The sequence below is a fragment of the Myodes glareolus genome, chromosome 12, assembly GCF_982192425.1.
Source record: "Myodes glareolus chromosome 12, mMyoGla1.1, whole genome shotgun sequence".
NCBI lineage: Eukaryota > Metazoa > Chordata > Mammalia > Rodentia > Cricetidae > Myodes > Myodes glareolus.
In genome coordinates, this window is record NC_142037.1 from 28,218,635 (window position 1) to 28,233,570 (window position 14,936).

At 49.4% G+C, this 14,936-nt stretch overlaps 1 protein-coding gene across 2 annotated transcripts in view; it reads left to right on the forward strand.

Annotated features, from left to right (window-relative positions):
* The window catches only part of Fam124a (family with sequence similarity 124 member A), a 51,663-nt gene extending 44,979 nt beyond the window's left edge, over positions 1-6,684 (forward strand). For both annotated transcript variants that reach the window (XM_085698633.2, XM_048422126.3), the window contains one exon: positions 5,822-6,684. In XM_085698633.2, the coding sequence (XP_085554759.2) occupies positions 5,822-6,613 (792 nt within the window). In that variant the 3' untranslated portion in view covers positions 6,614-6,684. The remainder of the gene's footprint in view (positions 1-5,821) is intronic.
* Positions 6,685-14,936: the final 8,252 nt, after the last annotated feature.

Consider the following 14,936-nt stretch of genomic DNA (forward strand, 5'->3'; position numbering starts at 1 on the left):
GCTACAACTAAATACAATGATAATACCAGAACTTGCTGAAGTGTGAAGTAATTGAAATACGTTTAAATTCCTGGTAGAATTATACATTTTTTAGCATCAACTCTGGAGTGTTTAAAAGTACCTATTAAAACTAAAACTATACTCACCCCGTGTCTAGAAATTCTACCCCTATTAATGTGTCCAGGGACTGGGTACTTCCTACTTTGCAGGAGAAGAAAGGTGGCCGGATCAGTTTTCTCAACATGCCATTGCACTTTGCCTCAGAGGATGGGCAGGCATCTAAGCAGAGATAGAAGGCAGCATTCGGAAAGATGTGATTGAAGCTTTTGTGTTTCAGAATAGAAATAAAAATTCCCAAAGGCCGGAGCACACAGGTAGGGATTTCAGAAAGCACAGCCGATAGAAAGGCGGGGTCTTACAGAGCTGGCTTGCTAAGGAGGGCAGTAGCCTAGGGCTACTCAGCTGTGGGGGGGGGGGAGCCAGAGGGAAGCCAGAGCCTGTCAGGAGTTCAGCTGGGGTGAATTGTCACCACATGGATGACATTTTACCAAAGCCGGGGAGTGCGCGCCTCTCTCTGGACCTGAGTCATGCCACCGCCATTCTGAGGAGTGGAGCTGGCACATTGCTGGAATCCGTGGTTTTATAGGAAGCTTCACAGTTCCATAAGGGTAGAATGGAAAGGGGGGTAAGGAATGACACTCCAGATAACTTTCCTTAAGCCACCAAGGTTTTTCTCTTAATTTTTATTTTATGGGCATGGGTGTTTCGTGTGCATGTAAGTGTGTACACTGCATGAGTGCCTGGTGCTGCAGAGACCAGGACAGGGTGTCAGAGCCCCTGGGTCTGTACTTACAGACAGTTGTAAGCTGCCCTGTGAGTTCTAGGCGTCAGATGTGGGTCCTCGGAGAGAGCAGCCTGTGCTCTTAACTGTGGAGTCATCTCCCTGGCCCCCTTAAAGTGCCAATTATTTATACAGCCAATAATCCCCTCCACAATCTTCCAACCTCCCCCTCAAAATGCCATGGGTTGCGAGTTGTACCTGGCTGCCTCCACCTAAGGTGACCTTGTCCTTCTCTGACTCCGCCTTTTCCTCCTGTGCATTCCAAAGGGGACCTAGGCTTTGGCCGTGGACGATACCCTTAGAAAGAATACGGACACCTCCTGAGGAATGGCGAACAGAGAGCACAGCTCCGCCACCTTCTGTGGAACCCATCCTGCAGAGGAAAGCCTCAGATTCTCGTGACTCCGCTACCCACTTTCCCTGAGTTGCCTCTCGTTGCTGTTAATCCCTGAGTTTAAGGGTCTATCTCTGACTTATCAGGCAGCGGACAGTGCTCTCCTGGTCGTGTTTCTGGCCAAGGACAGATCAAGAGAGGATAGTCTTATTCAGAAAGAAGGAGCAGAGGCAGGACTCCCTGACCTTGAACAACCTGGGAGACACCCCAGGCCCCAGGGAGAGACCCAGTCACCTCTGCTAGCGCTAACAGAAGGAATGGTTCTACTGTGTGGGAGTGAGCCTCTTAAGACCCTTTGAGAAAAGGGCTTCACCTCGGGAGAGGGCTTTGTTTGCCTGTGCTGAGGTCTCAGGATGGATGAGCTCACAGCTGGATTCCAATTTCCTAGTGACAGGAGAAGCCTACCCAGGTCTCCCTGGCTGGTTGCCCTCGGCAGGCAGATAATTTATGCATGCTGTTCTGCTCTTTGGGAGAGTTCCTTAAATAGCAAGGAAAGAACCTTGTGGATTCCAGTGGGGCGTCCAGCCCACACAGCTCCAGAGGGGAGGAAGGCAGGCTGTCTTCACAGCATCTCTGCCGTCACTGCTGGGGCTCCCCGGGGCGTCCCTGAGAGCTGGCAGGCAAGCACTGAAGGCCCAAGCTCCTGTTTCACTCCGGTAAACCCCGCTAGGCCAGACTATCTGGATTCACTGTCAGCCCTTATTGTTCCTGGTTAAGCAGACAGGAGAGGCAGGAAACAGAATCAGCCCCAGGGAAGCACAGCAAGAGCTCCAGGCTTGGCATGGGTGAGCTGTCCTGGGTCAGATGAGATCCCACTGGGCAATTCTGAGGCCGGCTAGATACACCATGTTCATCAGCCCTGGCTCTAGAGATGGTGGGAGTAGGAGAGGCTCCACAGCCTCCTTCCCGCGGTATGCCTGCTGTTATTCACAGCACTGTGCCAGCCCGAGTTACATACGGCCTGCAGGCACCTCCACTGTACACGGTCCACCCCCCCCCCCCAGCAAACCAGGGCGGCTGCCAGCTTCCTTGGGAGCAGCAGGATGTGGGATTTCTCTGCCCCCTCCCCCGCCTCCGTGGTGCCACAGAAACTAGCAAGAACACACGTGGGCTCGTGGAAGCATGAGCTCCTCTGCTGAAGCCCACGGTCCACCTGCCTACTGGACTTTAAGCCAAATTTAACTGCACCCTGCTTCTTGAGAGTGACAGACTTGTCTATCCCTCAGCAGTCACCTGACTGGGAACCTTAATCTTGGGCATCCCCTGAAACCGTGTCCACTGGCTTCTCTTCCCAAGCAGTTCCAGACTGGAGGCTCGCTCACCAAGAACTGTAGAGGTCCTGGAGCTGTGTCTGTACTGTGTGGCTCATACTGGTCCGTAAGCAACCATCACTCGGGAGCCCGGGAGAACCATGCCTTTCCAGACTTTGAAGAAGTCTCCATCCCTTGGGTCTTCCTTCCCTACAAGCTCATCCTGACTTCTCTTACTCAGCCAAGCTTAAATGATGGTGAAAATTGGTTTGTCTCATAACAGGCACCAGCTATGACCCTTCTCAGGAGCACTTGGGACTTGTATGATTTAGGCTCAAAGAAAAATATTTTTTTTTGTTGTGCATGCAGTGTATGTATGTGTGTGTGTGTGTGTTATGTGTATGTATATGTGCATTTGGGTGCATGTCCATGTGTGTACACACATGTGAAGACTATAGGTCAATGCTGAGTGTCTTTTGCAAACTTCCCAGCTTATTTTTTGAGATAGGGTCTGTTAAAAATGCTGCAAGATCCCCAGCAGCAGTAGGCAGCAGGCCCACAGAACAGCTAGTCCCAGGCAGGGATGGTAGTAGCTGGTCCCAGGCAGGGAGACACATGGCGGGCAGGCTGGTCCCTGCGAGCCTGGGGGTGTGAGCAGGCAGCAGGTAGAAGGCACATGGACAGACACATCGTGCAGAATAGAATTGGATATTTATTACTTGGGGTGGGAGAAGGAGAAGAGGAAGAGAGAGACAGAGAAAAGGGAGCCCGAGAGAGGGAGCATACACCAAAAGGGAACAGTGAGAATCAAGATGGCCAGAGAAGGGCAGTAGTCCCCGGGAGTGGGCGTGGCTTGTCTCTTAAAGTGACAATTAACCATAACAGGGTCCCTCACTGAACCTCAAGCTCACCAATTCAGCTAGGCTGACTAACTAGTGAGCTCCAGGGATCTTCCCATCTCCATCCCCAGCACTGAGGTGACAGGCACATGCTTGTCTTTGTATATGGCTGACAAGGATCCTAACTCAGGTCCCCGTAATTGTGTGGCAAGCACTTTGCCACCTGCACCATCTCTGCAGCCCTGCAGAAGTCTTGTTGTGGTTGACTGGCTGCGGTTCCTTAAGCTACACTCAATAAAAACAGCCTTAATAAAAACCGCCGCTGTGGCATACAGAGCCTAGGCGATGGGGTGGGATCAGCAAGCCATCGGGACGAAAGCCAAAGAGGCTGCAGGCTGAGGATGTCTATACAGAGAGAAATGCCAGGCAGGCAGTCCCAGGAGATTCTGCTGCTCTGAGCCAACGGCCAAGGAATGGCTGTGTGTGTCGTGCAGGTGGAGCTTAGGTGTCCCAGGACATAAGAACTGGAGCGTCACTGCAGCTTCTGGATAGGCTCCTCCAGTCCCCTCAGTTGCCAACCATCACATCCTCTGGTCTCTTGTTTCGTCGTCTTTCCTTTCAATAATGTTTAACAACTAAATTCACGTGGTCAGACCAGAATCTCTTTCACTGTAGCTCCCCCTTGTTTGCCCCATAAGTACTCAATGGACACATATTCCGCTGAACAATAGCTGCTAGGTGGCTTGTGGGAACCAGGCTCAGTAATGGGGCAGGGGGGAGGGTGTGTTATGACGGTGAGTGTCTCAACCTGCTAGAAGGAAAGGCCTGTCCCTTCTGGCTACTAGAAGAGACAGCAGACCGGTCTGAGGACAGCCTCCGGCATGAGGAACCCTCGCAGAAAGTCTTTGGTTTTTAAGGGATTCATAGATCAGGTGTGCCTTTCCTAAATAAATCCAGACCCACTGCCCTCAGACCTGTTGTCTGATTGAAACTCTGCATTATCATCTGCGTTCTGGGCCAGAGGAATAGTTGGAGAGAAGCAGAAGGAGGTGAGACGTGCGTGAGCGAAGTGCCCCACTCACCCCGGGTCCCAGTGCACTGCTCAGCTGAGCAGGGCTGGTGTGTGAAAATGTGGACTGAGGCGTTGAAGGGCGACCCTGTATTCCCTGCCAAGCATCCTCATGATTCCTCGGGAAACAACAAGTCCCCTTCAGGTACCTAATTCCTAAAAGGCAAAATGTAGAAAGGGACCCGTAGTTCCTACCGGCGTGTTAATAAGTGCTGACCACCCCCCCACACACACACACACCACCCTCTCTTTTGTGGAAAGCATACTGCCCACGCTAGATTGTGTCTTGGTGTTGAACTATTTTCTCTGAATAGAAACAGAGAGCCTCAGGAAGTTACCCAAAGTTAAAAGTCTCAGGACACTCAGAAAGTTAAAAGGGGTCACAAGGCCCTTTCCAAGGTTATAAAAGCAGTAAGCAGTTGCTGGGGAGAAATTCTCTTCCGGGGAGCTGCCTGCAATTTAGATAGGTGCTATAGGAATTCCTCCCACCAGTAGCCTTTAAGTTACCTGCCCACTTGGGCGTGGCCTCTTATACTATTTATGTCGATATAAAGCATGCTTCGGGCCTCTTTTCTGGGCTGCAGGATTCAGTTGCTGTTCCCCATTCCAGCAGATGACTGTAATCTGTGAGTCTACCCCTAAATAAATAACCCTCTCTTATTCTCAGTTCTGAGCTAGTGTGGGATTTCTTTTAAGCATCCTTCTTCAGGTAGGGGTTGCAAAGGATGCTGCTTTCGTGAGTCATCCATTGCCCATGCTTATTTGGTGATACCGCAACCGTGGAGTGACTTATGCCACTGTAAGTTACTCCAGTAAACTCATTGGCTCACCACACCGGGCGTGGGTGGGACCATTTCCTTAATCTGTCATCAGTGCCTTACCTGGGACTGATGTTTGTTCTTGTCTCTCCAGGAAGAGTCGCAAGACACCTAGGAAACCACACGTGCTGGCATCTGGTCTCTTACTGACGTGATCTCAAATTGTTTGCGCATATCTCAATCTTGGGGTGGGGGGCTACCACTCATTCCTCGGTGTGACAGAAAATCAAATGACTTAAAGTCAACAAGTGAATGTACCCAACAAACGAGTGCAAAGACTAAGAAACCCTTAGGAATGTAAGCGTGTAGGTGGCATTTAGCTTTCCCTCTGCTAAAGCCTTGCTGTGTGCTCTAAGCTGAAGAGCAAAACAGGGGTAGCAGAGCTTTGAGGAGTGCAGGGAGACTTCTAAGGATCCTCATCTCCATTCGTCTGCTTCTCCCGGCCCTCATTCCTCGGGTCTCTACACAATGCGATGCCCTGTCACCACGAGGAGCCAGCTGTATTTCTCAGAGAGAGCTGGAAGTTTCCGATGAATGGCAATATGTTTCATGCTACGTTTAACAATGAGCCCCAGTGTATCCTCTGAGTAATGAATCCCTCTCCCCGCAGGCACAGAAGACACACAAGAAGGTCCCCAAGTGTAGCCGAGCGCACCGCTCCGAGAAGAAGCCTCGTTCCACTCCGTCTACAACCATCGACACACCGAGCACAGCACAGGACAGCAGCAAGACAGCCCTGCAGAGCAGCCCCTTCCTGGGGCCTAGCCAGGTGACCCTGCCTCCCAGGAACAAGCACGAGTGTACCCCACAGTCAAGTAACTTCAGCCATGCCCGGTCTTTCCAGAGAAGCAAGTCTTTGTTTTGTTTGCCCAGTGGAGGCCCCTCTCCCGCTGAACCACAGCCTCTCCTGACTGGTTCCCAGAGACACAGTGCCTCAGAGTGGAGGCCCGGCCACCTCCTGTCCGTTGATGACTTAGAGGGGGCCCAGGAGACAGATGTGGACACGGGCCTGCGGCTGTCCTCTTCAGACCTGTCTGTGGTCTCTGCGTATTCCGCACCCAGTAGGTTTTGCAACACAGTGGAGTCTTCCCTCCCCTCCAAAAGATGTAGCAGCCACTGGCCAGCACCCAAGAGTCCCAAGGAAGGACCACTGCCTGCTGCCGCCAGTGAGGTGAGCCCAGCCTCCTCCTTGGATTCCCACCCTGAATTCACCAAAGGGTCTCCCAGTCCTACAGAAAAAGCTACTGCTGCCCTCTCCACTTCTGGGGTCTCCTCGCTAGCACAGCCATCCCCACAGCTCCCTTGTCATGACCCCAAAGCCACACAGAGTGGCCAAGACGCGCTACCGCCCCCAACAACAGCTGGCCCGGAGGATAACGACATGGAAGAGTTCTACATCTGAGCACTTCCTGTTTTTCAGGCAATCAGTCACATAAACTCCAGCACCACTGCCCCACCCCATCCCACCCCCACCCCCCCACCCCCCACCCCCACCCCACCCCACCCCCCCACCCCCCCCCCCGCTCTTGTTCACAAGGTGACCTTGGTCCCCTTTGCCAACTCTGACTAGGACTTAATTATCTATCTTGGAAGATGGTTAGCAAGTTGGCCATGCCACCTATCCAGAACTGATAGGTGACATTTCTAAAGGCTCAGAGAAAAAAGAAAAAAGAAAAAAGAAAAAAAACCTGACATTTTATGGAAATAAATTTTCAACACACTTAATTCATAAAATCTATTTTTGAATGTTCAATTATACAATTTAATGCTTCAAATGAATGTTTGAAATTAAAAAAAAAAAAGAAAACATAGTCAGCCAGAGTTGACCTGACAGTTAATTGTTCATTCACACTGTAAAAGTGAAATAACGAAAGCCAAAACGTTGAACAGGACAAGGACACCAAGTGACTCCTGTCAGAGCTCAGTGTACAATACAGAATGCATGGCTTCCTTGCTCCCCACAGACAGCCACACAGGGACCAGAGACCTGGAACCCTAAAGCCCCGCTTCCAGTGGCTGTGGTAACTTTGTAGGGCAGCTGTCAAGCTGCGTGAGACAGCAGCATGCCTTGCTCTGAAGCCATTCAGCACTTGAAAATCCAGGTTTACACACAACTGGCTGATAAGCCATAGAAGGATTTAGCATGAGCAACCAATGCCTTGCACACTTCCAAAATAATCTGAGTTATGAAAACTCGTTTTGCACGCTCTTCCACAGCCGGTTCGCGGGAGTAAGCAAACCTGTCAACAGTCCCTTCTGGACTGATTCGTGTAAGAGGACTCATTGCCCACAGCTGCAAGTAACAGGTTATGAAGCGTGCGAGATTCTCTGACTTTAAAAAGCACACTCTAAGGGCTGCATGCATCTCTCCATAAATGCCCAGAGCCATTTTTTACAGCACCGTCTCCAGGAAACAGTTAAAGTGTTTGGGACATTTTTGGCTCGCCTTTTGACTGTTCGTGTGAGCAAATGCCCCGCTCCCCAAAGCTGGAAACTTAGGCGCAGTGCTGCCCCACACAGCCAACCTCCAGTGCATAGAAGCCTTAGGGAAAGCGGGCGCTGCAGCCACACTTGCTTTCCCCGTCTGTTGTCCGTTGCTGCCACGGTGTGAATGGTGGTTAAGCCTCCTGGTGAGGCTATTTCTACGACCCACCCTCACCAAAGCCAAGTGCTGGCATTGGTGGCAATGCCAAACTATTCCTACATTCTGTTTCTCCTTGGGAAAGAAAAGCATAAGTGTGTACTTTTCCTGCCTAGTATGGTGCTTTTTGACTAAATTACTCATGGCCGAGTTTTTTCCTCTCCAGAAGGGCCTACACCAGCTCAGACACAGCCTCAGCCCCTTTCCAGCAGGACCTTCAGGCTCCCTTAGCATCCATCACCATCCATCAGCCTCGGGTTCACCATCCTCGCAAGGAGAACCCGAGGCTCTGCCTTGCCTCAAACACTTTGAGCTTTCTAGGACTCTGAATGCTACTCCAATGTAAATAAATAAAAACACGGTCTCTTCTGATTCTGGACTAGGAGTAAGCCAACTTCTGAAAAGGGCTAGATAATAAATATTTTAAACTTTGTCCATCATGTTTTAAATTTTATCCAAATATGTTGCTGTTGCTTCTATTGTAGCATGAAAAATAAAATATATGTGAATGAGAGCAGCTGAGTGGCAATCAAACTTCATTTCTAAGAACAGGCTCTGGCCAGTATTGGCTCAAGCGGCAACTGGGGAGCCCTCAAAATAAATGGGTGTGGCAGGTTGTTTCAAGCTTCCAGGTGGCCATCAGCTTAGATTTTCCAAGCTTATGCTGCTGCTGCTGGGGCGAGACACCAAGAAATGTGCTTCTCAGGTCAAGCCAGTGACTACAAAGCTCAGTAGTCACTTACTGAGTGACTACAGGCTCAGAATGCAAGGGGTATGCTTTCTGCAAAGCGGATCCCCAGTCCACCCCTGCAGCCGACACCCAGCCCAGAACTATGACTCCAGGTCAATAGCTAATAACGGTAAACAGCATGCTAACATTAGAGAGGAGGAAAAATAACGTTGGGGTCATGGCAGGTCTCCAGGGACAGGAAGTCAGCGCATCACTGCCAAATGCCAGTGAGGCAAAAATGAGCATCCTACATTCCTGTGAGCATCCTACATTCCTGTGAGCATTCTACATCCCTGTGTGGCTTGTCCCCGTTTTCCACAGCACCCCCATGAGGTGGATACCACGAGGTATACTTGCCCCACGAGGGATGCTTTGGAGCCCAACTCCAGTATCAGCATGACTACTCTTTCTCTGTGAAACATCCCCCCACAGTCTTGTCTCCCAAACTGACTGCCGCCTGAAATATGTCAGAGATACTACATAGAAGAAAGGCTTATGAATGCCACCCTTCTGCTTCAGACCACTCCCAGGCTCCCCTGAGCTGGCATGGGAGATAGAGGGAGGCTTCAGAGAAGTTCTCAGCACAGTTTCATTCTGGCAAACCTTGGCTTTGGGCTGTGTTGACAAGCGCTTTCCTCCTGACGCCCACCAGTGGCTCCCGATTCTTGGAGTTACTGTACCTTATGATACATCCTGGAATCCAGTATAAATACAGGTGACAAATTTGTTCAACTGAAAAATACTGAGATGATCACATAAGCCATTTCTCTTCTAACTTAGGCTTAAGGATGTAAGACATATCCATTTTATCCCTTGCTTTACATCGCCCAGTGAGACCCAATCTCCTGTGTCCTTGACCTTAGACCACCCCACCCCCTAGCCAAGGGCTGACTAGGAAATGCCGTGGTCAAGTTTACCTTCCAGTCCTTCTTTGCCTTGATTCTTAGTGTTCAGGGCGTCACCTTGTCTGACACTAAGCACACCTAGTGGCTGCTTTAAATATCAAATACTGCTCATTGTGTCCCCAGCTGAACTGAGAAACCACAAACATCACCTTGAGTTGCATCAGTTGGTTAAATGTGTATCACGAGGGACTAATGGGGGCAGGGATGAGCCTTTTGTGACAGAGGAAGGGGTGATAGTTGTTGGAACAAACTGGCTTTGGTACTAGTGTCGCCTGAGCCTCCTCCCGACCCGCAGGGCAGGGCCATCACAGAAGAGGACCCCACCCCTCCTTCCAGGGTGCCCCAGGGGAGACCAGACGTCTGCTTTTCACCAAGAATGCCTTAAGTACATGGCTGGTGTCTTTATCCCTGGAAAACGAGGAGATATGTCTGTTTTTCTAGCCCCTTCTCTCTGTAATGGATGAATTCTCTAGCCTGTCAGCTATCGGACAACTAAGCAGACTCACAGAAATACAGGAAAAAGGAAATTAGGGCAAATGAAACCAACCATGGGGGTCGGTAGGCATAGCTCAGTGGTACCCATTCACCTCGTACACATGGGACACTGGAACCAATCGCAGCACCAAAAAACGAGACAAGGGAGGCAGGTTCCTTCTTTCAGAGAACCTGGGTTTGGTTCCCAGCACTCACATGGTGGCACACAACCACCCATAACTCCAGATTGAGGGTATCAGAATCCATTCCTGGCCTTCACAGGCACCAGGCATTCATGTGATATACATACATATACACAAGCAAAATACTCATGCATATTAAATAAATAAATCTCAGAATAATAAAAGTTTAAACAAACTGTGAAGTGCTCCTTCATTGCAAACCCCGACAACAGCACCAATCATAGTTCTTGCTGGTAAACTCCAGGCCTGGGTGTCAGGGGAGCTCTGGGAATAAGAGGACAGTGTCGCCTCCCCCTTTACTCAGGGGCCCATCATTGCTCCATGTGTCTGCTCTTTGCTGGATTCTACCTCTCCTGGATACCCTAGAAATGCTTGAGAGAGTCACAGGCAAAGCTAATGTTGGGGGAAAAAATTCTCAGGGGAAATATACTTTGTCACCATTAGTTATTGCAACAAATGGATTTAGGAAGGGTCAGGAACCTGAATATAAAAATTATACATAAGCATATTGTTCCAATTTTTACCAAAGGCTTCTTCTAGTTTAGGGGCATAGAGGGCTAGTTACAAAATGGCTCTAAATGCCATAATCCCTCCTCGGGAATAATGCCGCCGAGCGTGAGCAGCGGTGTTGACACCCTCGGATCTCTAACGGAGGGCCCCAGTCACTTGTTTTCCTTTGTAGAGGTGGAGTGGTATATTCCTTTCAGACAGACATTCAAGGAGCACTTGGTGGCAGTGCAAAGGCTCCTCCTGTGCCCCGCGGCACCCTCCCTGAGTGTTCCATTTGGGACTGTCGTAGCATTCTATTGCTGTAATAACCAATGACCAAAAGCATCTTGGGAGGATATGGTTTACTTGCCTTACATGCCCCAGTCCCAGCCCATTATGAAGGGAAGTCAGGGTGGGAACTCAAGGCAGGAAGCTGGAGGCAGGAGTTGATGCAGAGGCCATGGAAGGATGCTGTTTACTGGCTTGCTCTCCATGGCTTACGCAGCCTGCTTTCTTATACCACCCAGGGCCCATCGTGGGCTGAGTCCTCCTACATTAATCATTAGGCAAGAAAGTGTCCCACAGACTTGCCTGCAGGCCATCTGATGGAGGCATTTTGTCACTGAGGTCCCTACTTCCCAGGTGACACTGGTATGTGTGAAGTTGACAAACCCTAACCAGCACAGGGACAAAGCCACACCTCCAGGCACCAGAATCAGCTCCCACCCGTCAGTTCCATTCCTTTGGGAATATCTATGACAACACCCCTGAAGTCCCCTTAGGTCAGATGTGCCTGTCTCCAGCCCTGAGCCCAGAGCTTCTGTACAGAGCCCATCCCATGTATGCATGGCCTGCCAGAAATGGCCCCTGCAGGGAGACACTTACAGGCCAAAGGGTCTCCATGAAGAAGACTATGGAGGGCTCTGGTGCCGCCTGGTGGCCACTGCTCCCAAACACAACAAACCCAGTGCCCCTTTCAAGCAAGAAGATTCCATCTATCACAATAGGGAGACGGCGTTCCTCTTTCATTTATTCTTCTGAGGATCACTTTCTAGTTTGTTTTCCTACGAAGTACTGAGACAAGTTAAATTATATAAATAGAAATAGAAAGTTAGGACCAAAAAATAAGTGTACAAATGTATCTAGCAATATAAAGGAAATTATAATTGCTCTAATTAAATTGTTCTGAAAGCCAGCAAATATAGAAAGGTAAGCAGCTTTATAGAACTCTAAATGTAAATATACATATACATAAATATATATACATTCACAATAAATATATAGACATACATGTACATGCATACACGTACATCTATGTATACACGTACATACACACACACATGCATATATGACTGAGGAAACTAGCGGAGATTTGTCACCATGGTGCAGACTCTCGGAGTAAGCCAAGAAATGTTTAGGAAAGATCCCAAAAGTCACCTTCTCACCTGGGTTACTATGTCGGTCCAAGTTAGTGGCTCGGAGGTTGAAAGGGACAAGAACTGGACGGGAGGGCACCCCACCTGTGTGCCTCTCAGCACAAAGGAACACCTTCTCCCTGTTGTGATAGATGTGCATCCTTCGGCAGCACTTCTGCCAAGAGCCACTGTCTCGGCCTGTGTGGGTGGAGGGCTCCCATCTCTCCAGCCCCCCCCCCCACATCCTCAGCCGTTCTCTGCAGCTGCAAAGCCAGCTGTGACAAGCGTTGTAAATCCCCACCACTGCCTGTGCTGAGGCACCGGGGAGTCCAGAGGAACACGAGTCCCCACACTCCTTTCTTCAACAATGAGGATATTCGATTATTTCACTCATTCAACTGTCATGACTATTTACCATTTAAGCATAGGTTTTAGAATCATTTCCTTACACATTTAACATAACTAACCTCTGTTTAATTCACAAATGGAGTCTAGAATTTTAGCATCAAAAAGGTCTACCTCCTGTATCCGAGCTGTCATTCACTGTGAACGGAAGTGGTCCGCCACCTGTAACACATGGACCTTGGTGGGTCATTTTGAGGCTTCAACGATATAATTTGTGTCAAAACCCTTAGGTTTTACCTATAAGGGTTTCAGAAACGTGGCATTTCTTTTCTAAAGAATGGCAATTGTTCCCAAGCACGAGGAGGTGGGTAAACAAGGTTCTTGTAAGTCAGCTCTCCTAGCACCCCGCTCCACCCTCCTACAGACAGGAGTCACAGCTGGGATAACTACCTCACCATCCACCATTCCCCCAACCCGAGTTTTGTTTCGTTTTTTTCCTGCCTATGTCAAGTCATCAGCAGTGAAGCCAGCCCCTGGGACACTGCTATCCTATACTGTTCCTTCTCAAACCCCCACCTCTGAGCATCCCTCCCCTAATCACTTCCTTCTTGCTCTCTCCATCCCCTCATGTCTATTGAAACTGTTCGCCATCTCTGGACTATCTCCCTGCCTAACCCGCTAGGGGCCTAAGGTGCCATTGTCTGCTGCCCTGTAGCAACCTTTGACCCTCTGATCTATGACCTTCATCTGCTCCCGGCCCTCCCATAAGGTGTTCTGTTCCCATCCCATAACTTCAGGCAAACTGAGCTCAGTCCTCACTCACATCTCTGCTCTTCAGCCTCTTACAGGTTTCCCTGATCCAAACCTTTCTCACTTCCCAAATGGCCCCAAGTCATCTAGCATTGCTTGACTCTCAGAAGCTAACCTGGCCCTACTCAACCAGGGTGAGGACTGCCCATGCCTTCATCCAAATGCCTCCTTGCTGTAAGACACAAAGGCACGAAGGAACAAGGATAATGAGTAAATTGGGTCCACAGCTAAAGCCTTCACCTTGGGCAGTGGTTGCAAGCCCAAAACTCAAAATGGCGGAGAAGAGGGAGCTGATTTGAGCCATAGATTCCTTGTCTTACTTCTTCTCCAAAAGTTACATTCCACATTCTGTGAAATGGGCCTCCTCTACCCAAGACCAGCCTCTCGCCCCGCCTCCCCTACCCAATACCAGCCTGCTCGCCCCGCCTGCTCTATCCAATACCTGTGTCCCTGCCCCAGTCTCCTCCACACGTTCCATCATGCTTTTGTGGGAACTACACCTCAGTTTTTCAGCAGCCTGCCGCACACCCATGTTAGGACATTTTCCCGTGCCTCCAAATCCACCCCACCAAGCACCACCACCAACTATGAACCACAAAGGGCTCTTCCTCAACCCCTCTCAGCTCCTCCTCCTGGTCCTCATTCACTTCAAATACCAAGAGTAAAGCACTAAGACAGAAAAGTTGAGGGAGCTGTGGAGCCAAAGGAGATGAACTTGCTAGTTGTGTGGCCCTCATTAAGTGTGACCTTGCTTTCCTCCTTCGCTGAATTGTGGGGATCCAGCCAGGACTCCGATGAAGCAAGAGCGGTGCTTGTATTAGGGGCAAGCTTCCAGAACGGGCCAGAAACCTCCGCCATCCAGATTAATATGCTCAGGAATGAAGGCCTTTCCACCGGTCAGACACGGCTTTCCTCTGCCTTTCAAGGTAGCCAAGGTTTAAAAAAAAAAAACAATACTCAATTTATGTGTGTCTGTGGCTTCAGTACTGATTATCACCCCTGTTTTTGGAATACCCCACTATTCTGTTTCCAGGACTCTATCCCAAGAAGTTATCTAAACAGAGCTAAAGGTTTACATACACTCATCACAGAACAGTTTATAAGATCAAGCCACGGAGGCGGGAGGAGGGTGCCAAACCTGAATATTGCTTGACTCACACATTTGGAAAGAAAAGGAAATTAGGGACACCAATACAAGAAATAATGCTTCAAGGAATGTCAACAACAACAAAGAAAGCCTGATAAAATTTTAAGGTTAAAAAAATTCAGTATGTTGCCCAGTGGTGGTGGCGCACGCCTTTAATCTCAGCACTCGGGCGGCAGAGGCAGGCGAACTCTGTGAGTTCGAAGCCAGCCTGGTCTACAGAGTGAGTTCAAGGACAGGCTCCAAAGCTACAGAGAAACCCTGTTTCAAAGGGCAGGGGGAGGAATGTGTAATTCAGGTGTGGTACATCCTTGCAATCCCAGCACTTGGAGAGGGGAGGTAGAAAAATCATGAGTTCAAAGCCAGCCTTGGCTACGTAGCAAGTTTGAGCTATCTTTGGCTACCTGAGAGTTTTTCTCAAAATAAATTAATAAGCAAGTAAAGAGGAAGTAGCATACACTGTCTAAGATGCCCTTGGTTATAGAAAAGCAATCAGAGGCAAACACGATGTCAAGAATCACTATATCAAAGTAGACACTGCTTCTGGAATCATGAGCAGTATTTTTTTT